The sequence below is a fragment of the Neoarius graeffei genome, chromosome 3, assembly GCF_027579695.1.
Source record: "Neoarius graeffei isolate fNeoGra1 chromosome 3, fNeoGra1.pri, whole genome shotgun sequence".
Lineage (NCBI taxonomy): Eukaryota > Metazoa > Chordata > Actinopteri > Siluriformes > Ariidae > Neoarius > Neoarius graeffei.
The window spans coordinates 95,448,004-95,473,360 of NC_083571.1; the positions used below are offsets into that span (position 1 = coordinate 95,448,004).

Sequence of the window (25,357 nt, forward strand, 5' to 3'; positions counted from 1 at the left end):
TTTGTCATTCCTAAAATTTCTAATATAGCATATGTAAAGTGTATGTTTGACTGAATAACTGGCAATAAAATAAAACTAAAATGGCAAATCACTTGTCGCACTCGCTTTATTTTGTCATAAATTATTCCTATAAAGTGTACTTTCAGTAAACATCGCCATCTTGTGGTGATAATAGGATTACATAAAAAGACATCAATAAAATGAACCCTGGAAAGGTGGCTCAAATGTTTTAATATGTAAATAATACATATTTGAACTATATTTAGGACGGCAAAACTGTATGAAAAAAAAAACGCCAAATAATATAAAGTGACTTTACGAATTATGTATTTTTACGAATGAAGACTTTTATTCTGACATCATGCTGTACTCATATACCGGAAGTCTACTTTCCACTTCCGCTCATCTGTCGCAAGCTAGCATTCAGATTGGACAGTGACCTTCTCCGGGTGATCTGCAGTACTAACAGTTTAGAGGTGAGTGTTGAGATGGTTGTCTCAGAACAGGTTTATAAGACGGTAAAATAAATCCTAAACAAACGAGAGTTGTGAAATTGTCCTGTTTGGAGTAAACAATATGTTCCTGATGATGCTTATTAAATCCAGGCCTTAGCCGAGTGACACTGACGCTAATGAACCGGGCGCGTGAAAGTTAATTTGGTTTTTTTAGAGTCTGAGATTAAGAAATAATCCAAAAGCAATTTTAGTCTGATTAAATAAGCAATTTATTCGAGTACGGACGTTAATTTTAGATAATTTGCAGACTATTGCTTGGTATCAACTTGAGGGTTTTTTTTTTCCCCCAACCGTATTCCGTTAGATTCCACCTCCTGCGCTATGATTGGCTAGGACCGTCCTGTGTCCTCAATTATGATTGGCTGGTAAACCTGTTACCCTGACTGACGGGACTAGTAACCAATCGTAGCACGCGACCTCATTGCGGGCGGGCAAAAAACACCAAATGTATGATTGTGCTTAAAGGTGCAAGAGTAAATAGTTTTCATTTCTTTGTGGAAGGAATAATGTTAGAACAAGTGCATTATCCAGCTGAAAAAAAATTAGGAAATCTGCATTCCGGCCCGGAAAGTTTGTCTTTGGAATAGTCTCTTGTGAATTATTTTATAGACACGCCCCTTTACACTGTCTTAAAGGTCATAGGCAAGGGTCAGAGGTGAAACGTAGAATATCAACTTTATTGTCTAGAAGAACGACCCAAAAAGCGAATTCAATCTTCCTAGTTTCTAATTTGCACCCTAAAATTGAATAAAACGGTTAAAATATACTGTTTTGCCCAATTTCCGAAGGTTTGTTTCCATCTCACTTATGCGCACTTTCACCGCCAGGGGGCAGCCGTCGTGACGTCATTTAAGCCAAACAGACTGGGAGCAGTTCTGTGTTTACTTGCGAACCAAGCACACGTGTACAGACTTTGGTCGTGTGAGGTTGTGTAAAATGTCTGTCTGATAGCGATTTTGAAGTAGGAACTCTCCAAATTAAATATCGAGAGGTGAAACCATATATGTATGAATCTATGGCCGTTGCGAAGCAATCGGTGATTGTGACTCACTGGTTTGATCATGCGGCCTCGGAATCGGACAGCGACTCGGCCGACTCTGATTGCGGTAACCTCGGACCTCAACAAGACTCGCACCCAAACAATTTATCCTGGTACTTATGATAAATTCTTACTTTGGTCGCAATATTAAATAAGAACTCTTTTGAAGAATAATTAAACCGCCCTCTCTAGTGGATATAGGGAACGATTACTGGACAGCGCGCCGGTAGGCCACATTAGCCTGCCATTCGCGGCGTTATACTATTTATAGCCGACTCTGAGCGAGGAAATATCCCTTTGTCTTATTTCCACAATGATTGTACAGGATCCCCCAGGATTCTTGACTTGCCAATTGCAAGCAAAAGTAAAAATATTTACCTCCAATCTTCTCCTTTTTGCTTGAGCATTGCTGCTCCATTTCTTCTTTGACTGCTTGATTTTGTTTCACACGCACAATCCACTCTCTCCGCCTCTTCTCCTCTTCCAGAAAAAAACAACCCTCTGGCTTCACACGCACAATCCACTCTCTCCGCCTCGTCTCCTCTTTCGGAAAAAGCCAACCCTCTCGCTCCGCCTCATCTCCTCTTTCAGAAAAAGCCAATCCTCTCGCTTTGCCTCGTCTCCTCTTCTGGAAAAAGCCCAACCCTCTCGCTCCGCCTCGTCTCCTCTTTCGGAAAAAGCCCAACCCTCTCGCTCCGCCTCGTCTCCTCTTCCGGAAAAAGCCCAACCCTCTCGCTCCGCCTCGTCTCCTCTTTCGGAAAAAGCCCAACCCTCTCGCTCCGCCTCGTCTCCTCTTCCGGAAAAAGCCCAACCCTCTCGCTCCGCCTCGTCTCCTCTTCCGGAAGAAGCCCAACCCTCTCGCTCCGCCTCGTCTCCTCTTTCGGAAAAAGCCCAACCCTCTCGCTCCGCCTCGTCTCCTCTTTTGGAAAAAGCCCAACCCTCTCGCTCCGCCTCGTCTCCTCTTTCGGAAAAAGCCCGACCCTCTCGCTCTGCCTCGTCTCCTCTTTCGGAAAAAGCCCAACCCTCTCGCTCCGCCTCGTCTCCTCTTTCGGAAAAAGCCCAACCCTCTCGCTCCGCCTCGTCTCCTCTTTCGGAAAAAGCCCAACCCTCTCGCTCTGCCTCGTCTCCTCTTTTGGAAAAAGCCCAACCCTCTCGCTCCGCCTCGTCTCCTGTCTCGGGAAAAAGGTAAAAACTTCTTCCTGAACCGGTCCTGTTGTGACAGTTCACTGCACAACAATAAGGCATGATTTTTCTTTGGAAATTCCTGAACGGACGTCTGCACTCAAGCCGAACGGCAATTTAAGTAAACGGAAGTGGGCTCAAGTCAAGCGGTTTGTTTGGCTTAAATGACATCACGCACCGAGTGGTCATGAAAATAGCCGAACAGAGATTCGCTGCGATCTACAATAACTTATTTTAATTATTACTTAACAATACTTCTTGGGACCAGAAGAAAATTATAGAGGGTTTTTTAACATGTAAAGTTTCAAATGTGCATAAAATTAAAACCGTTGCCTGTGTCCTTTTTAAATCTGTATGAATGTTATTGTTCCTGTTCCGTGTTGATAGAGTTGTAACTTGGCTTTCAGGCAGTTGAATGCCCTTCAGTCATGCCATGTCATGACATGACAGTCCTTGCTAATGGTAACTCCAGTTGAAACACCAAGTTTTGCAAGCGAAGCTTTGTGTAAATGTGGTCAGGCTCAATAACAAAAACTGGTCATGTTCAGCTCCATCTATTTAACCATTAGAGAGAGATTTCTCACAAATCTGACCTTGTGCACCTTTAATAGCAGAGTACCTATCCAGCTGTGCAAGCTTCACACTGTTTTATAATCCAGTGACATTACATGACTAAATTTTTAAAAAAAAAACTCTACAAATGCATCGAAGTGCTGTCGACTTTCTTTCCATTCATACTGTGTTTCTCTCCTGATCACTAGATGGCTGGAGGTGCATTTGGAGCCTGGTGGTCAAGACTTGGCCCATACTACACGAAGGCATATCAGGAGGTCTGGGTTGGCCTAGGAATCATGACGTACCTTTACTACAAAGTCTCCTATGGAGGTAGGCTCTCTGTATGGACCGTAGATGAAATCGTAGAGCTTGTATTACCTCTGTGAAGTTGGCACGCTGTAGAATGAGAAGTCGTCGTCTTTATTTGTCACACGCGCACTCGAGCATAGCGAGATTCCTTCTCTGCATTTAACCCATCTGAAGTGGTGAACACGTACAAATGAGCACACACACCCCTAGAGTAGTGGGCAGCTATGCTACAGCACCCGGAGAGCGGATGAGGGTTAGGTGCCTTGCTCAGGAACACTTCAGCCAGGATACTGAGGGAGGGGAAAGTGAAGAATAAAAGTATTTTTGATTGGTTTGTGCACGCAAAACAAATATTTGTGCTCAAATAGTTTTTTGAGAAATGAATCGTTAAATGTTTTAATGATGTTTAATGACCCAGTGCCGCATTAACGCCCAAATAACTCCAAACATGCCTGATTCGTCTGTGTACACAAAATAAACATGCGTGCTTCAGGATTTCTTAAGGCAGGGGTTTTCAAAAGCCTCGGTCACAACCGGCCGTACGTGCTCCTACGGCCGGTCTACGTGCAAGAAACGCACGGAGAGTGCGCGTGAAACACACGGAGGGCACGCGTGTGACGTGCTGATTTTCGAGCCGTAGACCGGCCGCAGAGGTCCTTTGTCATGTCAAACTCTACGGGCACTTACGTTTTTTTCAGGTTGCAAGACAAACTTGCAGCCAACACGCGTCTTTCTCCATGAACAAAAAAAATGCAGCGATTTGGGGAAACACCAAAAATCGCACGGCCAAAAAATCGTACGTCCGGTTGTGACCTAGGCTAAAGTGTGGGAGAGTCAGCCCCCCCCCCCAGAGAGCAAATAAACAACAGCGCCCCCCCTTACAATTTTTGTTGTTGCTATACTTAATGTTCCATTCGTATTTAAAAAAAAAAAAAATGGTTGGGGGCGTCGTGGCTCAGGTGGATAAGGCGCCATACCATAAATCCGGGGACCCGGGTTCGATTCCAACCCGAGGTCATTTCCCGATCCCTCCCCGTCTCTCTCCCGCTCATTTCCTGTCTCTACACTGTCCTATCCAATAAAGGTGAAAAAGCCCAAAAAATATCTTTAAAAAAAAAAATGGTTGTTGTACACACTTTTATTTTTATATAGTTAGTTTTTCCTTTTTTTTTTTTTTATCAGACATCTAGTTTTTAGGTTTGTTTACCTGACATGTTTCAATATACGACTGTCGTCTTCCTCAGAGTGTCACCGGATGTTATTGGTGATGCATCTTTTATCAGCTGATGTATCCGAAGGCGTGGCCTTCCTGTCTGGTTTGACTGGTCAGTCACGCCTTCTACTGTCTGTTCGTCCCCTGCAAGATGGCACTCCAGGTATGGGAGAGCATGTATACTCCCTCATCCCGGTTGATGGTCCTCGGGCTTCGCTTACGGATCTCCACGGCCTCCCTGATCCAGCGCTGATGTTTGTTATCTTCTGTGCGGATGACTCTGGCATTCCCCAGTCCATAATATGATTTTCCCTTTTGCAGTGATCTGTTATAGCCGACTTATAATTTTCCTGTTGTACGTTTTCTTTTATTGTTCGGGTTTGTCTTGTAGCTGTCTCCTTTTCGCACTCTTTCTTATGTTCATTTTTCCTTGTGTTGAAACTCCTTCCTGTCTCAATAGCATTTTTGGACTTAAAAATACATCACACAGAAGATGGGGACATCAAAATAAAAGTACACAAAAAACCCACACACACCGACCAATATTTAAACTGGACTTCCGAACACCCCATAATGCACAAAATATCTGTAGTCAGAACATTACAGGATCGTGCAACAATAATCACAGGACAAAGAACAGGAGGAACAACATGTACAACACGCACTGAAAGCATGTCAATATCCACAGTGGGCAATATCCAAAGGGGCGGAACAGCTCAAGAACAATAAAACACAGAAGAAAGAGAAAAAACAAAGCAACAAACAAGAACACAGGGGAGTAGTGACATTACCATTACCATACATCAGGGGAATAACGGAACGCATTCAAAGAGCAATGAGGAAACACAACATCAACACACCTGTCAAACCACACACAACTCTCCGTCAGATCCTGGTTCATCCCAAAGACAGAATACATCCGGACAACAGATGCAACACCATATGAGATTCCATGCCAAATATGCAATAAAACTTACATCAGGGAGACAGGAAGGAGTTTCAACACAAGAAAAAATGAACATAAGAAAGAGTGCGAAAAGGAGACAGCTACAAGACAAACCCGAACAATAAAAGAAAAGGCACAACAGGAAAATTATAAGTCAGCTATAACAGATCATTGCAAAAGGGAAAATCATATTATGGACTGGGGGAATGCCAGAGTCATCCGCACAGAAGATAACAAACATCAGCGCTGGATCAGGGAGGCCGTGGAGATCCGTAAGCGAAGCCCGAGGACCATCAACCGGGATGAGGGAGTATACATGCTCTCCCATACCTGGAGTGCCATCTTGCAGGGGACGAACAGACAGTAGAAGGCGTGACCGACCCGTCAAACCAGACAGGAAGGCCACGCCTTCGGAAACATCAGCTGATAAAAGATGCGTCACCAACAACATCCGGTGACACTCTGAGGAAGACGACAGTCGTACGTCAAAACATGTCAGGTAAACAAACCTAAAAACTAGATGTCTGATTAAAAAAAAAATTTAACTATATTTAATATATGACATAATGAACGTAATCGAAAGACATATTATTTTTTTCTTTTACACATTTTAAACATCTGTGCTTTTTTTAAAAACCTCGTTTTACACATTTTAAACATCTCATAGCATCGTTAGCTAGCACCTCTTGGCAGACAACACACTGTGGCAGTGGAGCATCTTCAGATCCAGTCCATGAAAATCCAAACTTTAAATAATCGTGGTCATACTTCCTTCTTTTTTTTGCTTGGCCCAGACTCTGTCTCCTCACTCACTGTAGCTTTAGGTACTAAAAATCAATCCATTTTGTCTCTGGCACAGGCTAGCTGAAGTTCACTAAATGTCCGCAATAGTAACTTCTCTTCTCATTATCTCAAGCCACTTTATCCTTCTACAGGGTCGCAGGCAAGCTGGAGCCTATCCCAGCTGACTACGGGCGAAAGGCGGGGTACACCCTGGACAAGTCGCCAGGTCATCACAGGGCTGACACATAGACACAGACAGCCATTCACACTCACATTCACACCTACGGTCAATTTAGAGTCACCAGTTAACCTAACCTGCATGTCTTTGGACTGTGGGGGAAACCGGAGCACCCGGAGGAAACCCACGCGGACACGGGGAGAACATGCAAACTCCACACAGAAAGGCCCTCGCCGGCCACGGGGCTCGAACCCAGACCTTCTTGCTGTGAGGCGACAGCGCTAACCACTACACCACCGAGCCGTCCCCAATAGTAACTTATTCTGGTTTATTTTTCCTCACGCCCCCTAGGGGAGACGCGCCCCACACTTTGAAAAGCCCTGTCTTGAGGCATTTCTTGACACATGACGTCACTCAGGACCCCAATAGTTTGTAGACTCTTGCAGTAATGCTTTTATGGCTGAGGACGACAGTTGACTTGCTAACTTTAGGACTGCAGTTGTCATGAACAGTTTTGCACTCAAGTTTCCATCAATGAAGAGTTTATAACATCAACGAAACTGACTTCATGTTAAAACTGTTAATGTTATAGTCATGTTGTCTGTTGTTGCCCAAATGAGGATGGGTTCCCTTAACACGTGTATTACCATTTCGCTTCTAGGAGCGCCAGCAAAATTATACAATAGAAACAATCCAGACTGGACACCCACTCAGAAAATGGACTATGTTTCGTCCGAGGTCGGACTTGATTCTTCGGCAGCCAAACCAGATAGAACGCGATATCTGGGTACTCAATGGTCGCTAGAAGCGTCTTATCTTCAGAAAAGTCTGACTTTTTTCAATAATATGGGTCAAAACCACTCACATCTATCTTGTCTTTGTATCAAATCTTTGCTCGACTGTTCAAATCGTGGTAATACTGGGAAAGTTCAGTATTGTTTACAGACACGCTTTCAGCGGCTGCCATCCTAGTTGCTTTGTATATCCACCATCATGGCGGACGCTCATGACGTAGCACGTTTTGATCACGTGGAAGCAAGTCATCTATTGAGGTTTTTCACCCACATGACCAAGTCATGTGATGCATCGTTAGGCTGCCATTTTGGACGCCACGGCTCGAATCGGTTTGAATGCGAGGAAGGCGACAAACGAAAAACATAAAAGAAAAAGGAGCAAGATGCAGAAAACACCTTCACTATCCAGCGACGTAGGGCATTTATAGGGCGAGCAGAGGGAGAGGTATTTGCAGAAATTGAGGTTAGCAGGCTTAGAGAACGACGTTTACCTGCTTCCACCAGGATTGTTCACTGACGTACGGAAGTACACGAAGCCCTCGTCTTTACCTGACTTCGGCCCACGTGATCTGTATACCTATGTCGTTAAAAACCCATCGCCATACACAGGTATTGATCTGAAAGCGTATAAGAGTTTGGATGCCTACAAATATTTTGTGTCAGGCTGGGTAACATGCCTACATCAGCGGGTCATCCCTGGAGCCGGTGGTCGCCATCTTATTACAGCTAAGGTTTGTTCACATTTTCATTTACTTTCGGTCCTCAGGAGAAACAAAATGTTATTAAATGTCATTGAAATAACTTCTTAGTCTGTTGAGACATGGCCCGTTATAAATTTGCTGTTACCAGGCAATGACCAAGAACTGTATTATTAGGGTCGGTGTCTGTGTTGTAGCAGTGTACTAGCAGCTAGCTGTTAGCACTAGCTAATGTCAACAACATAGTAGCTAGTATGTTACTGTAGCAATGTTTACGTTCAGTCATTTGGATGACTGTTAAAACCTTTCAGTCTCAAGTTTTTCCTTTACTGTATTTACTAGTTTACTGTAATTATGATCTGGCAGCTATTTACACCGGATCCAGTGTAAATAGCTGCCGGAGCGCGCTCCGGAACCTTGGCCGGAGCACTCCGGGAGCAAGCCGGAGCACGCTGCTTAATTTGAGGGGGAGCAAGCTGGAGCGCGCTCCGGCAGCTATTTACACTGGATCCGGTGTAAATAGCTGCCGGATCATAATTACAGTAAACTAGTAAATACAGTAAAGGAAAAACTTGAGACTGAAAGGTTTTAGCAGTCATCCAAATGACTGAACATAAACATTGCTACAGTAACATACTAGCTACTATGTTGACATTAGCTAGCTTGACCTTCAAAATGGCGGACACCGGGGCGTCACGTGACCCTGTGATGTCAGGTGAAAAACCTCAATAGAAGCAGAGATCGGCGCTGCCCAATGTGCTTTAAGGGTCTGGTTAGTACTGCAACAGGAGACTGCCTGGGAAGATCAGGTCCTGGCACAGGAGGAACTTTGAGTTGATGCACTGCAAAAAACTGAAAACTGAATTTGCGGAGAAAATTCCTTAATACTAGTGAAATTATCTTGCTGCATGGACGGATAATTTTACTTGACAAGACATCTTGGAAGAAGTTGTTTACAATCTATACTAGGGCTGTGCTCGTTTGCCGTCAGTTGCACATGATATCGTACCATATATATCGCGATATATCAAGTTAAACGATGTCTTTAATGTATTGCAAGCAGAGGGCGCGAATACGTTTGGCGCCAAAATTATTCAATCATTGAGTCTCGAGACGAGGCCATGGAGACATGGGGGACGTAATTAGCGGCTTGCAGCGTCTGTAGCAGAGCGCATTGAAGCAGAGCGCCTAATTTCTAGTGCGCATGCCCTGAGTAACTGGAAGCGCCATTTGTAAATAAAAACGTTTTTGGTTGGAACAGGTTGCAAGCATGAATTTCTGTCGATTTCTGGCATGAAACATGCTTTAAATCAAGTGAAAATTGATGACAACCTGCTACAGAACCGGGAGATATGCATGAAATGTCATATATGGGATTTTCGATTTTCAAGTGAGTAAACGATATCGTATCGTACCCCCGAATATCATGCATGATCGAGTATCGCGAGCTGTGAGCACAGCCCTAATCTATACTGGTGCCCTGGTATCTGGTTGGAGTCTCATTGCATCGTTCCGCTCCGCTCCTGTGGAGGGCGGCCCCATGTGGACAGGTGGGGGGGGGCACGCCTGGAGGACGCTCTGGACTCTTGCAGTGGTGCTTTTGTGACTTTAGGACTGCAATTGATTTGCTGACTTTGGGACTACGGTTACTGTGAACGGTTTTGCGCTCGGGTTTCCGTCGGTGTGGGGTTTATAGCATCACCGAAGCTGACTTTATGTTAGGACTGTTAATGTTATAGTCATGTTGTCTGCTGTTGCCCAAATGAGGATGGGTTCCCTTTTTGAGTCTGGTTCCTCTCGAGGTTTCTTCCTCATGCCGTCTGAGGGAGTTTTTCCTTGCCACTGTCGCCACAGGCTTGCTCATTGGGGATAGATTAGGGATAAAATTAGCTCATATTTTAAGTCGTTCAAATTCTGTAAAGCTGCTTTGCGACAATGTTTATTGTTAAAAGCGCTATACAAATAAACTTGACTTGACATTCGTGAAACGTGTTTGCGTGCACAACTGGATTGAAATACTGTACTTTTTATTCACGTTCTCTCATCAGTTGTCAGCTTCATGGAGGTGCTTGTATTCTGTCAGTGTCATGAGGGTTTTTTTTAATTTGGTTGTTTGGGGGGCTTTTTTGTCTTATAATGACTTTTTTTTTCTTTTTTTCCTTTAGGAAAGAAAGCAGTGAAGTCTAGTAAGTATTCTTCCTCTTCATTTTTTTTCCATATATCAGCAAACTATCCACATATAAGCAGCATTTATGTTGAACATAACTTTGTGTCGTCAAGGTGTTTCATTTTCTTTTCTTTTTTCCCCTCCTTCTTTTGGCCACAAACTGATACAGAGGCATGATTTAAAGTGGTTCATAATGTAATATATCTTTACACGGTACATTTAGTGGTCTGGATCAGTGTAGGAAATGGGTGCCCGGCCCACCGCCCGTCACAGTCAGTTTGCAGCAAGGGCAAAATGAATTTATAAGTTGCCAGCCCCACGGGCAGTCCCTCTTTGAGGGGGTTCATCATTCTCTCGATATTTCATCATATTGAAGGACTTTTCAAGACATTTTCATTAGATTCTGTTTGTTTACCGAAGCGGGCGCGGCCATGTTGTTTTCGCTTAGAAATGAAACGAGCGCTCTGATTGGCTGTTGCTTCAGAGGTTCAGCCAATCAGAGAGCTCGATACACACAGCTCAGTGAAATCCTCCCCAAGTCACATCTATGTCTGTGACTTTGAAAAGCAGCGAGCCAGCTAGCATACTACAGAGAGTGGGTTAGGGGTTGAAGGGTACATAGTGTGCAGGATAGGGTACAAAGATAGCAGCGCTAACACCACATTATTTTTTGTTAGATAGGAGCTCAATCAAACATAGGTCACGTATACATTTATATACATAAACACCAGTAATAAATCATAAAACTAAATTGAATATATGAAATTACATGCATGATACAACATTACATTCATTGCCTCTTTTACAATTTTTCGAAAATTATGCGATATTACGGCGGATTATAGTTGAAATTGGGGCAGGCAACTTTTGAGCAGAGCAGGCAACTTTTCAGAGTTGCCTGCCCTGTGGTCTAGCTGATTATTTTCCATGAATTTCCTACACTGCTCTGGATAAAGAGAGAGTTCTTGTAAAAGTCCTTCTTCTGTATTCCTTGAGTCCAAATATCTTGTTTCTGAAATAATCCCCCTGTAAGACGAGCGTATCAAAGAGGCAGTTTGTCCCAAAATGAGATTTACACAATTTTTTTTTTTTTTCTCGGTGAATCGTGTTTTAAGCTCTGAAGCTATCGTCGGTATAAAGTAAAAGTAGTTTCAGAATACATCATTTGGCTCAGTGATGCCTTTTGTATGTGATTTTGTCAACATGAAAAATCATTCAGTCAAATCAAAATGCGGGAATCTGAAAAACACGCCTCGTGTCCAACCCTGGTGCTCACAGATCTGTGCTGCTGCTGAAACGATTCCAGCTAGACGATGGCTGCGGTTATGGTTCGGTTCTTTTCTATGCGTCACGGTGTGTAATGCTAGTCTGGTTAACACCAGACCATATCACAAGTGAAAAATGGTCTGGAATCTGCCTATTGAATTTCTCGTAGGGGAGGTGTGGTTTACGATTGTCAACGGCCGTTTATTGGACGTTGCGATTGTCTATCATTTGGCGTATATGTAGCCCATGGCCAATCATGGCAGTTGTACCTGGTGACGTAGTTAGAGCGGCGAAGAAGAGAAGGAAAGAGGCAGAGAAGGCAAAACAAAAATAGGAAAACAATGGCACCGAACGATTACTGCCGTTTGTGCAAGACAAATATGAGAGAAGCTGGACCCTCCGTATTTGGACATTCAACAGACATGTTTTTGACCAAAAAAACAACGAGCATATCCGAGAGGTTAGCGCTGTTAGGAGGTGTGATTGTAGTCCCGGAGTTGAGGCAATCGAATAGGTGTTGTCAGCGTTGCTCCTCGGTTATTAGCAGGCTTGAAAAAGACTTGCCAATATTCAGGCAAATAAACTACAAGCTTCTGTTTGAGTAGTACGCGTCACCGTCTTTCCACCCCTCCCCACTCTCTGATTGGCTCCCTAACTCAGGCGAGCCTTTAGACCATAGTTTCCATGCTGTCTTTTCAGATCGGAACGATTGTGCAAAGCAGCATGGAATTTCCCAGGCTAGTGTAATGCAGCACCACATGAGCAAATCTTAACATTAGACCTTGGTATGGCTTGGGGTGAGAGTGTATTGATCGAGGTTTTCAGTTTGTACAAGCTTAACGGAGGGGAAGATGTACAGTAAGCTTCGTTTATTTAACTACATTATTTATATAGCTCCTGTGCAGAACGAAAGTGTTTCAGCCAAACTAGTACTTTGGCCTGACCAAGCGGCAACCTCTGGTCCTGAAAAGTGAAGCCAATTCTTGGGTTTCACATGACGTCACATCCGCCTCATTAGTTATTTAGTACTTTTAGCTGGTGGTCTACCAGAGTTCAGTTGACAAAGCGTTTGTACGGAGAAGGGGCATTGCTCGCGTGAATAACGCCTTACGCTTGCGTTGTTTTAGGTTGTTTGACTCGATCAAACCGTGAAACTGGTAAGTTTCTTCAGGGTTCCCCGTGAACTAATAAAAAAGGCTGAAAGACCACAGGATTTCACAAAAAGACGTCGAGAGAGGTGGCTTTTGAACCTCACTGAAATTCGAAGGAAATAGAGTCGAATCATGCTTGAGTTTGCAGTGATCACTTCGTGAAAGGTTTGTATTTCCCTCTCAGCTATGTCCTTGGTGTTTTCCAAGTACTTTTCTTGCTACAGTATGTCGTTATTTTACGGTACTTTAAGTCACGAAGCCAAGGTCACGACAAAATTCTTACCCAGCCATACAGTTACAATGCACCGTGATCACTTCTCCATCTTGTTTAACTAAGATCCAGGTATTTAAAGTGCATATCACGGGTAAATTCAGGAGCAAGATCAGTGTAATTCTCCTATTTTATATTAAACTTTGGTGAAATATCTGTCACATTTTGCATTTTATGCAATTTTTTTTTACCTTGCGCAATACCAGAAAAATTCAGTTGAAATCAAGCCATTTGAGGCGAATTGGTCCACCTCTGAAAAAAACTTGCCATTTGGATTTCCCGGGAAACACTGATTTTTGTGACGTCACGTGCGGGACGCCTCCTTCTGAATCCTATGTCAGCGCTGGTTTGTTTGAGAAAACGACCTGGTGGTTTTCTGCAAATTTCTTCAACTTCATCACGTAATTATTAAAATGGTTAACAGATGTATCGTAGGAGGGTGTAACAACACCAATCTTGATGGGATTAGTACTCATCGTTTCCCACATTGCGCTCAGGTGACAATTCCATATTTTAATGCAAAATCGCTAGCTGCTAAACTTGGTGTACACAGGCTGTGCACTGAAACCGTGCAAAGCTCTCGCAGCCTGCTGGCGCTTCCGCAGGTAACGCCACGAATCTGGCTCCAGACTCCCTTGGGATTTTTCCAGACGTTTTTTTTTTTTTTCTGATGTAAACAGCTGGCCTTGTGCAAAATTACCCTTCTGGATGAGTGTGTAAAGGGACATACTTTCATATATATTAAACAAAAAAAACGAATTTGGTCCAGGATATGCCCTTTAACTCTTTACCCCTTAAAGCAGTTGCTACAGCCACCCTTGTATATGTATATACTGTTCACCCTGAGAACATATTTACAAGAAAAAAAGTCTAAAGACAAGGTTTTAGACAAGGCATCATATGTCGTCATTATGGGATATACACAGGGTTGTCATATGTCGTCATTTAGGGATATACACGGGATCGTCATATGCCGTCATTAAGGGGTAAAGAGTTAAAGGGGTTTCTGATGATCTTTGTGAATGATTTTCCTGAGAGATAAGAGCCGACACAAGTGAGAATCGAGCGAACTGTTTTACACTTGCAGCGCTTTGTTGTAAAGACGTGCACGAAAAGCTTTAAAAAAATAATAAAATACTTTCACGGGCAAAACCAATCCAGGATTCATTCGGCAGCGACTTGATCCCGAGGTCCTTTACCCAGCCGCATACAAAAAAGTTGTAATCCTCCATACTCTTCCACGCTTTCATCTGTTTTGCGGTGTAGAAGGACGTCTGCAACACCAGATAGTTCAAGATGTCGGGGAACTCAACTGACGGTAGTCATGAAAGTGTTCCGGATTTTCCTGGAATTCCGGATTTTTAGATTTTCATGAAAATTCCTCCGGATTTTTTCCACTAATGACAAAATACCCGGAAATCCAGATATTTGACAAAACTCTTGAGAATCTCCGGTTTTCCAAATGGAGAGATTTTTTTTTTTTCGTGTTCCTAGACGCGACGTAATACTTTGCATCGTCCTTGCGTGGGCGCGGTCCTTAAATAGCCCAAACATAGTTCATTGATTAAAGACAGGTGTTTTTTGTTAACGGCACGCATGCCGGAGCTCGTTTGGCGCGCGCCTTCAGGTGCATGTGCTAAGGCGCGCAGGACTGACACCGTTCTGCGCAAGCGCAACACAATCGCACTAGAAAGCATGTTCAAGCTGCCAGTGTAGCTGCAGTCTTTTTAGTTGCGTATTACGAGTATTTTCTCGTTAATAATTCGCCATGTCAAAACTAGCAAAACTTTCCTCCTTCTTTCGACGTGAAGAGAGGTAAGCAATTTTTATATATTATTTATTTATTTATTTATTTTGACGCTAAGTTTTAGTGCCGTTTCTAGAACACAACATCAAGGAAACGTGGAAGAAACAGCAATAATGGAAGAGCCGGTTTCTAAGCTGTCTAAAACTCGTCTCATCTCATTATCTCTAGCCGTTTTATCCTGTTCTACAGGGTCGCAGGCAAGCTGGAGCCTATCCCAGCTGACTACGGGCGAAAGGCGGGGTACACCCTGGACAAGTCGCCAGGTCATCACAGGGCTGACACATAGACACAGACAACCATTCACACTCACATTCACACCTACGCTCAATTTAGAGTCACCAGTTAACCTAACCTGCATGTCTTTGGACTGTGGGGGAAACCGGAGCACCCGGAGGAAACCCACGCGGACACGGGGAGAACATGCAAACTCCACGCAGAAAGGCCCTCGCCGGCCACGGGGCTCGAACCCCAACCTTCTTGCTGTGAGGCGACAGCGCTAGCCACTACACCACCGTGCCGCCCTGCCTAAAACTAGCAATGGTAATTATTTTTTGTTACATAATGTACTCAGGCTGCCGGTCAGTGTGAGAGAGACACACACACACACCCTGCGCCCCTGATTTACATGAGAAATTTGGTATTCACTGGTGTGTTTAAATTTACAGACAATATGAACTAATGTAAACAATTGGCTTCAACTCGCATAAATATGAATTGGAAATGTTTAGTTCACTTTAGCTTATGCAAACGCACAACTCTACTAAAAGATTGATAAACGAGGCTCAGTGTCCCCAACATTGAAACCTGAAAGCTTTAGAAACTGACAGACCTTTGCTTTTTAACAGGACTGTTTGGGATTTTGCTGAGTTTACCTTCAACTGTTTTTTTTTTTTTTTTTTTCTCAAAGTAATGAACTGTGTAGGCAGGAAAATCACCGCCTTTTCTAAATGCACTCCTGAAAATTACTCATTAACTAGGGGAATTAAATGTGAGATATTTTTGACACGTTAATCATTAATGTACATGAAAGAAAAAGGCTTAAAAGTTATAACTTGTTTTAGTGAAAATAAGTACTAAAATGCACTAGAACGCAGGGTTTTGCGTGGTGTTGTTAAAATATTTTCGGGGGATGTCCCCCTCCCATCTCGTATTTTGACTTTCAGGGTTTTTTTTTCTTTGCTCCACTTTCATCTCTATGAAGGGTAGTTTGAGATCGTATGACGAATCCTTCTTTCCCAGACCGTAGGGGTGGATTTCATTGCACATAGCAATCTTCTGAATATATCTAAAGTGAGTAGTGGCTTCTAGATTACAAGCATACTCTAAGTTATCGCTAGTTGTTTGCACTACGGCAGCCATTTTGGTTTGCTAGACCACCAGCTGTTTTACCAGAAGTGAAATCACTAAGAAAAGTCATGTGACTGAAGCCCAAGAATGCCAAAGTGCTAAAATCTGCAGTTCCTTGAATGGCCACTTGAGGCTTGTTCCAATAGTGAATCAGTTCCTATAGACCTCTTGCAGTCACGTGACCGGAATGTAAACAGCCGCCATCTTGTCGGTAAAAAACACAGCTGAATATTGCTGCACTCGTATACAAAATGGATCAATTTCAACCGACGGACTACACGGCTCATTTTTCTAATGAACAGATAACTAGATATATGTCTAAAATAAACGACCTACAGATTAGTGACCCTTATCGCTTACCGGACGTAGTTTTCACGACCGTGTCAGTGGATATTGAACTGCCGGAGGCGGAATACCCAGACGTGTATAATTACCTCATTAACTTTCCCTCGCTGTTCAGTGGTGAAGCACTGCGTGCTTATAAATCTCTGGACAGTTATCTTTACAGAAATTCAGGATTTGTCAGCCGCCCTCAGATGTGGCATCTTGTAAACAAGAAAATAACAATCCTCATTGGACGGGTAAGTCACTTAAGTATTGAGACCCCGCTGGTCTCGCTATCTCGTCCGGAATGTTGTGCATGCGATGGAAATCGCTACAAACCGTCATTTTCTGCTGGAAGCCAATGTTAGATCAAGTATCAGTAGTCTATCACTATTACTGTATATATGGTATACCTGATAGCAGCAATCCATTTTGCACGCATGTCAGGGTCCCTTGGCAGCCTACTGTCAAGTGTATGTGAGCATCATGGGTTTCCCACACTTGAAAGGGAAGGACTCGGACACAGGATTCCACTCGTCTTATGTTTTATTGATTTTCAGTGGAGTTGACGTTGTAGTAGAATTGTATATAGTAGGGTTGTCCAGAAGAAAAGGTAGAAGCAGAAGGCGGAAATATGGCGTTTGACCGACAAGGTGGCGTCTGTTTACAATCTGGATCGGATGTGACGTCACATGCAAGTGCTCCATAGACCCTTTTTCTGTTTGTAAACAAAGACGTTTGCGCGCCCAGCTTGGCAACGGAAGTATGGCGGAGTTAAACAGCCTGTCAAGATATGCAAGGGGATTATCAACAAAAGACCGTGAAAGTTACCTTAAGTTAACTTTGGCAAATGGTATTAGACTCCCGGATCCGTGTTCTATCAATGAGTGGGTTGACGATGTTAGAAAGTGGCCAAATATTCAGTGGCCGGATAGATATGCATATTTAATAGACCCTTTTTCAGCGTCACGTGATCAAACAGTTGCGCACGCAGCCTGGCAACAGAAGCAGTAAGCTTCCCAATTGATTCTGGGACAGACTAGCCTACTTATCAATCATTTAAACGTAGATATATATACTGTTCTCAGCATCAACATGTCTGGTTGTTGCGTATTCGTACAACCGTATCGCTATTCCACCGGCGGACTAAAGTTTTATAGGATTCCTAAAGGATCGCACCCATTTCAGAGCAACAGACGGCGGCTGTGGCTGCAGGCGATTAAATGTGTGGACTGGAATGAGGACATAATAAAAAATGCAAAACAGCAGATGTAGACTAGAGGTCTGCGCGGGACAGAATTTTCAGTCCCGCTCCCGCATTGTGCAGTCCCGCTCCCGCAAAGAATTATGATTTTCAGTCCCGCTCTCGCCCGCGCCTGCCATATTTTGTCCCGCTCCCGCCCGCAAATCCCGCATGATGCAGACGTTCGCGTTATTTCTCACGAAAGTTCTAGTCATTGGCTTGGGGAATTAAACATGCTGAGCTCTCCACTGACCGATCCTTCACCTAGTGCACGTAGCGAGGGTGCGCGTTGCCAGGCAGCATGCGCAGCTGAGGCTTTACAGAGATACCCAACACACCTACCAAAATCTACAGTGGATATTAAGAATATTGTACATTGCACATAGCTTATATGTCACTCCTCACATTTACATTCTAGGAAATACAAGTAGGCCTATAAGAAATTAATATAATTTAAAGACACCGCGTGATGGTGCCCCGCCCCCTACTTTGAGTGGATTTGAGCATAAATATCTTCTGAAGCACTGTGAGCTTCACTAGAGGAGCTCTGCTCTTCTGCCATGATCGGAGATCTCAAACACGGAAGAGCGGAAAGGAATCGGAAACGTACGCGAGATTAGACCACATCCGCAAATTTAGGCATCTTAAAATGTTTTTATTAATGCCAAATAAAATATCCAGCACAAATTATATATGATAGACATAAATTAATAATTTATAAATTTTATTTTAAACACGTTTTTAGTTAGCGGGACTGCAGCTTATCACCTCCCGCCCGCTCCCGCATTGTGCACTCCCGCGCCCGCAATGAGCTTTCAAAATTTGTCCCGCGCCGCACTGCTTTGCGTCGGGTCCCGCGGGACTCCCGCGGGAGTGCAGAGCTCTAATGTAGACACCAAAACAATGTAGCACTGACTTAACGAGGTGGAGCAGCAAAGCTAGATCTAACGTTACGTTACCGATTGACAGGTTTGGCTTATGCAACAGAGGAAAACAAAAAACGACTGAGAAGAGCAACTCTAATCCTACCTGTCCATCTTTCCACCTGGGTTCTGGCTTTGTTTTGTGTATGTAAAACACAGATGGCACAAAATCAGGGCTACTGGAGTCCAATGACGTCTCGCCTGTAAAACACAAATTGGCAAATCTAATAAAACTTTAGCTGCATAGCAAGCTAGCAGCTAGTGCTACTAGCCAAATCTAACGTCAGTTTATCCAACAACTTAAGCTGCTTTTGATTATTATTCTACACCATGCAGGTAATCACTAATGTAAACAAGGCTTCCAGTAAAATCAGTAGATAATGTGAGTGTGAATGGTTGTCTGTGTCTATGTGTCAGCCCTGTGATGACCTGGCGACTTGTCCAGGGTGTACCCCGCCTTTCACCCGTAGTCAGCTGGGATAGGCTCCAGCTTGCCTGCGACCCTGTAGAACAGGATAAAGCGGCTACAGATAATGAGATGAGATAAATAACCTTACCTGATATAGCCACAGCCGCCGTCTGTTGCTCTGAAATGGGTGTGATCCTTTAGGAATCCTATAAAACTTTAGTCTGCCGGTGGAATAGCGATTCGTACAACCGTATACACAACAACCAGACATGTTGATGCTGAGAACAGTATATATCCACGTTTAAATGATAAGTAGGCTAGTCTGTCCCAGAATCAATTGGGAAGCATACTGCTTCTGTTGCCAGGCTGCGTGCGCAACTGTTTGATCACGTGATGCTGAAAAAGGGTCTATAGAGATCTTGCAGTCATGTGACCGGAAAGTTCACAGCCACCATCTTGTCGGTAAAAAACACAAACACTTTTGCGCAGCTTTCTGATTTACTGTTTTCTTCTCATACTTGTACTTCCTATGTTTCAGGGACTGTAACGGCATTTGCTTATTTAGTAATTTTAATACAGAATTTACTTTGAAATTATAATCAGACACTCCAACCCCCCCCCCCCCCCCCCCCCCCCCCCCCAAAAAAATCGGATCTGCGTGATTCAGCCGTGAAAAAGGTGGCATCCGCCAAAAGGCGTGCCGTTTGCATCCCTGTTTTATATGAAAGTATGTCCCTTTACACACTCAAATTTTGCACAAGGACATCTGTCTACAGCAGAAAAAAATAAAACGCATCTGAAAAAATCCCAAGGGAGTCTGGAGCCGGAGTCTGGAGCCAGATTCGTGACGTCACCTGCGGAAGCGCCAGCAGGCTGCGAGAGCTTGCACGGTTTCAGTGCACAGCCTGTGTAGACCAAGTTTAGCAGCTAGCGATTTTGCATTGAAATATGGACTTGTCACCTGAGCACAATGTTACTTCACCTTTGGATGAAGAATGTAATGAGATGTCAGAATTTATTTCTTACCCTGGCAACAGTCAACTTGTGAATTGCCGATTTTCTTGGTCTTTTTCTCGGCTCTGCTTTGGTCCTTGGCTTCTGTGCCTCGCACGAAGCGCTCCCATTTCTCTCTCGTTGTCCAGTCTTTTGGAAAACGATGAGTACTAATCCCATCAAGATTGGTGTTGCTGCACCCTCCTATAGTACGATACATCTGTTAACCATTTTAATAATTGCACGATAACGTTGAAAATTTGCAGAAAACCACCAGGTCGTTTTCTCATAAACAAATCAGCGCTGACGTAGGATTCAGAGGGAGGCGTCCCGCACGTGACGTCACCAAAATCAGTGTTTCCCGGGAAATCCAAATGCCAAGTTTTTTCAGAGGCGGACCAATTCACATCAAATGGCTTGATTTCAACTGAATTTTTCTGGTATTGTGCAAGGTAAAAAAATTGCGCAAAATGTGACACACATTTGACCAAAGTTTAATATAAAATAGAATTACATTGATCTTGCTCCTGAATTTACCCGTGATATGCACTTCTACTGTTTTCTGTAAAGCAGTGGCGGCTGGTAGTCTTTCAAACAGGGGAGGCTGGTCGGTTACGATATTTCCAGATTTAAAAAGAAAAAACACATCAATTTTGCCCATACTCTTGCCTCTGATCTGGCTGATTGTTGGCAGCATCACAAACTGTGAAATAACAGGTTCTTTTGGCCCATTAGCCTACTGTCCAATATACATGATGGTGGTGTTGGGGGGGTATATTTTAACATTTTATATTTTAAAATTGTGGCATGTTGTTTAAAAATTGATCATTATTGAAAGCAGCTCTTTGTCAGGAACCTCAGCAGTAACAGCAGAGTGTTCTGGAATAGGCACAAGCACTGACCTTGGGGAGCCAAACATAGAGCTGGGTGCCACACATTTCATTCAATGACACTTTCCCTATATTTTACTTATTTTGACTGAGAAATGTTTTATTGACAATTTTGATAACCCTTCACTTTTAATCCAGGTCTGTAGTGTGAAATGTTCTCGGCTGTGTTTTTGTTTAAAAATGTTTTCCAAATTGTAGCTGTGTTTAATTCATATCCAGAAAAATATATATTCCAATATAATATACTCAGCATAAACATTTTAAATAGATTCTATATTTTTGGTCCATCCATGACATATTACTAAAGTAGCCTATTTACTGTTGTTGATGCGGGTCACTTGCTGTTAGCCAATTCACTTTCTCGTACCAGGAGAGCTGAAAGGAACGAGTATTATTCCCTACCTTTTTCACCAAGTCAATTTGAGGCGTTGGTCTACCCTGGTCTTTAATTTTAATTTTTTCCTCGAAAGGAAGACTGGCAAATGGCTTCGCCAAAATTAAATCAGCAATGCTTGGCATCCGTGCGCAGCTTTCTTGCTAGCTGACTAGCCCCCTCAAGTTCAGTCATTCAGATAAACGAAATTTCTGGAACTAAGATAGCAAACTTGACAACACTATATTTACACTTTATTTGCAATGAAAATATATACAAACTAAAAAAGCTGGTAGAAACCGTATGTAATGAATGAAATCGAAATGTAAGCTGATCTCTTACAATACACCACACCACTTGCGAATCTGCATGGGACTGAACTGAGATTCACCGCTGCCTGTCTATATTTGAAACGAGCTGTCAATCAAAGAAAATATCCGGCCGCTTTCACCAATCACCAGTCTCCTCGCAGAAACTGCCATGTCCCTCCCACTGTGAGGCTCGGAGTCCGTGGGCGGGCGTTTTCACAGTATTTGTCCAATAACAGTCTTGCATTTTGATATTGAAAAGCACATAGCTCCCAAATGCCATTGAAGTCCACTGAGGCTGGGAGTCCGGTGGGCGGGCGTTTTCGCAGTATTTGTCCAATAATCGTCTTGCATTTTGATATTGAAAAGCGCAGAGCTCCCAAATGCCATTGAAGTGCACTGAGGCTGGGCTGCATCGCGCTGTCACGAGGGGGAAAAACTCACGCACACATTAGGCGAACTGGGGAAAGTTATAACGGAATGATTTCGCACTGTAGTTTGGTTGAGCACATGTATTTCTATGATTCTGGATCTGAAATAGCAATGTTATAACTTTGCTATTTCAGATCCAGGATTTTTAGAGGAGGCTGAGCCTCCCTCGTTGTCTTAGAGCAATCGCCCGTGCTGTAAAGCTTTGCTTGGGGCATATTTTTAGACTGTCTGTCTAATTAACTGTTGAGATATCTAGTGAACAGTGACTCACCATTATCACTGACTCTTATTAATTTCTATAAAGAAAAATGACTGGCTAAATGTTTCACCACAACGATCAATTAGAAGTCTTGGCACTGTAAATGATCACATTCTAGCAGGATATCAGTTCCTATAAATTATATCGTGTGGTTAAGTGGTTCATTGTAACGCTTGTACATCATTTTTGACTTGGGAACCAAAGTCGTCTCCTTCAAGTAAATGTTTTTGGGAACTCGGTGCTGATCTCATCTGTCAGTTAACGGGATCCTTTCGCTCCCATTTGTAGTCGCCTCAAACGTGTGAGCAATCTAACTTCGTACCCACCCACTTTGCCTCGCCAGCAGTTTTTTCGCTATGTGTCGCTGAGTTTTATTGACTTTACATGGTCACTTATCACCAGGAATCGCTTCCTGTGTGTATCAGATTGTCCAGCATCCATCAAACATGGTGATATTTTCAAATTAAAAGTTTCATTAATCTGGAAAGAAACCTTATCGTTAATAGTTTGGCATTTCAAATGCTTGCTTTAGGTTCCTGTAGATTTTACAGCACACTTGTGCTTTTACTGCACACATCCTAATATTAGATTTAGGCCCACTTTACACGGGGCCGGTCTGAAACAAAAACGCAAAAGTCCGTTTTCGTTCTCACTTTTTTCCGCGTCTACACGACCGTTTTCAAGGAGGAAATCTGCGTCTATACGGTGACGCATAAATGTGTGGAATTCAATTGGATGTGCATGCCAGGCGGCTAGGTGGTGCTGTGAAAGACCTCCGCTGTCTGCACGCATGCGCAACGTCTTCCGTCTTGTCTGATCTGCACATCTGCGCCGCGAAAACTTTGACTACTCAAAGTTTTTTACTTACTTTCTTACTTGCGCTATGGTAAGAAAGAAAGTAAAAAAGTAAGCATACTATACCCGCCTCTGTTCATTAACGGTATATGTGCAGATTCGGTATAGATGTTCGAAGGACTCCTGGACGTTTATTAAAGCTGCCAGAGCAGCTTGAAGGTCCATTGGATCGATGTAATCAGACATGCTCTTACTTTCTTACTTCCCGGGCTGGCATGTACAGTATATGATATATGTATGACGTAAACGCGTACCCGACGTGAGCAGATCCGAGCAGAGTTTCGCGTATTGGGTAGTTTAGACGGATATGCAATGGGGGCTGTTTTTAACTTATCCACTCTGGAAGGCGTTTTCAATTTTTTCCGTTTTTCAGCCTCGGAAACGCCGTCCCCATGTAGACGAAAGGCACTTCCGATAAAATATTTAGTCGTTTTTACCCGACAGCATCCTCGTGTAAACGGGCCCTTAGATGACCTTTTTAATTTTATTTTAATATTTACTTTATACAGGTTCTAAGGTCAAGGCTGAGATAAGTGACGTTGTTCAGACCATACTGGATAGTTTTTAATGTTATTCCGCTTTGACATTTCTTTTTCTACAAGACTTTTAAACATGTACCTTGATCTCGATTTAGATAAAGATTACATTATGATAAATCTGAACTATAATTTACGTTGATGATAAAATGCTTTTTATGCTAGCACAAGCTAAACAAAATATTTGAAGATATTCAGATTACAAAAATGAGTCCAAATTTTATTCCAAAGCCTGGCATTACTGATAAAACTGGTATGTTATCAAAAACTATATTGGTATTAAATTTTCATCCTGACCTGGTATGTGTAAGTTTTTTATCAGTTTGATTGGACAGTTTTGAGAAACAGAGGAAGATGGATTTCAAGTTTTTATCTAACTTGCTGCAAAACCCCACTAGAAAATCTGTTTTGCAGCCAAGTCCCATTTCAACATTTTAGATTTATAGATTCAGAGTGCTGCAATATTTTTGTTTTACTTGTTTATTTTTAATGACTGTGAAACCTTTTTCTTTGACTCCTTTAGAGTCTGACCACTCGCACTGACTGGACCACCACATGATGTGCTCATCCCCTGCTCCCACTGTGTAAATCCGCCACCAGAAGAGCTTCAGTGATACCAGGACGTTTATCTGTTTGTGAAATTAATAAATGCTCTGTTTGGAATACCTGTACAATCCGTGTGGGTTTCTCGGTTTGATGTGCCACAGTTGATGTTTTTTAGCACTGGGCTCTGTAAATGTTAAACTGTAAGCCATTTTTCTCCATCTAAATGTGTTCATATTTGATTAATGTCAAAAACTGGAATTTGATGTCTTTCTGAGATGATTTATACATGCTCGGAGATGATGTTTGCCAAGACACTGAGTGCAACTGATTTTGTGTAAATGTGGACTGGAGTGATAGAAGCTTCACAAAGTGCTGCTCTTAGGTGTGCATTACACAGGCTAGCCTACAAATTCAGTAAGCCATATACTGTAACTACCTGTTATCATCCTCACAAATCTGCACCACAATGACCGTTTCACCAAAGAGCCTTTAACAGTTATTCCCTGAAGGTGAAGTGAATAATAACTGAGACTAATGGCCCTTTTCCACTACCCTTTTTCAGCTCACTTCAGCCCGACACGGCTCGCGTTTCGACTATCTAAGAACAGCACGACTCCGCTCGCTTCAGCCCTGCTCAGCCCCCAAAACTCGCACGGTTTTGGAGTAGGGCTGAAGCGAGCCAAACCGAGCTGAGTGGGGCTAGGGGCGTGAGGAGACACTCCCCTGTGCACTGATTGGTGAGGAGGAGTGTCCTCACACGCCCACACACGCCCCGCGAGCACGCTGGGATCTGTAAACACCGTAAACCCGGAAGAAGGAGAATTACGAGAATTATGAAGCCTTATGCGCCTCGCCTCATCTATACGCTCTTGCCAGTATCTGTTGGCGTTGTCGGCGACAGCAAGCCACAGCACCAAGACCAGCAACACTAACGACTCCATGTCCTCCATGTTTATTGTTTACTCTCCGGGTCGTGAGACTACCGCTTAAAAGATCACTGATGTCACTGTTTGCGCCGCCTAACGACATCACCTGACGTCCACCC

At 43.2% G+C, this 25,357-nt stretch overlaps 1 protein-coding gene across 1 annotated transcript; it reads left to right on the forward strand.

The window, feature by feature from the left end:
- Positions 1-391: 391 nt before the first annotated feature.
- Positions 392-24,429, forward strand: atp5mj (ATP synthase membrane subunit j). Its single transcript, XM_060916098.1, has 4 exons — positions 392-476; positions 3,498-3,621; positions 10,378-10,398; positions 24,290-24,429. The coding sequence occupies exons 2-4, from the start codon at positions 3,498-3,500 to the stop codon at positions 24,307-24,309; spliced, it is 165 nt and encodes a 54-aa protein (XP_060772081.1). The 5' UTR covers positions 392-476; the 3' UTR covers positions 24,310-24,429.
- The last annotated feature ends 928 nt before the right edge of the window (positions 24,430-25,357 follow it).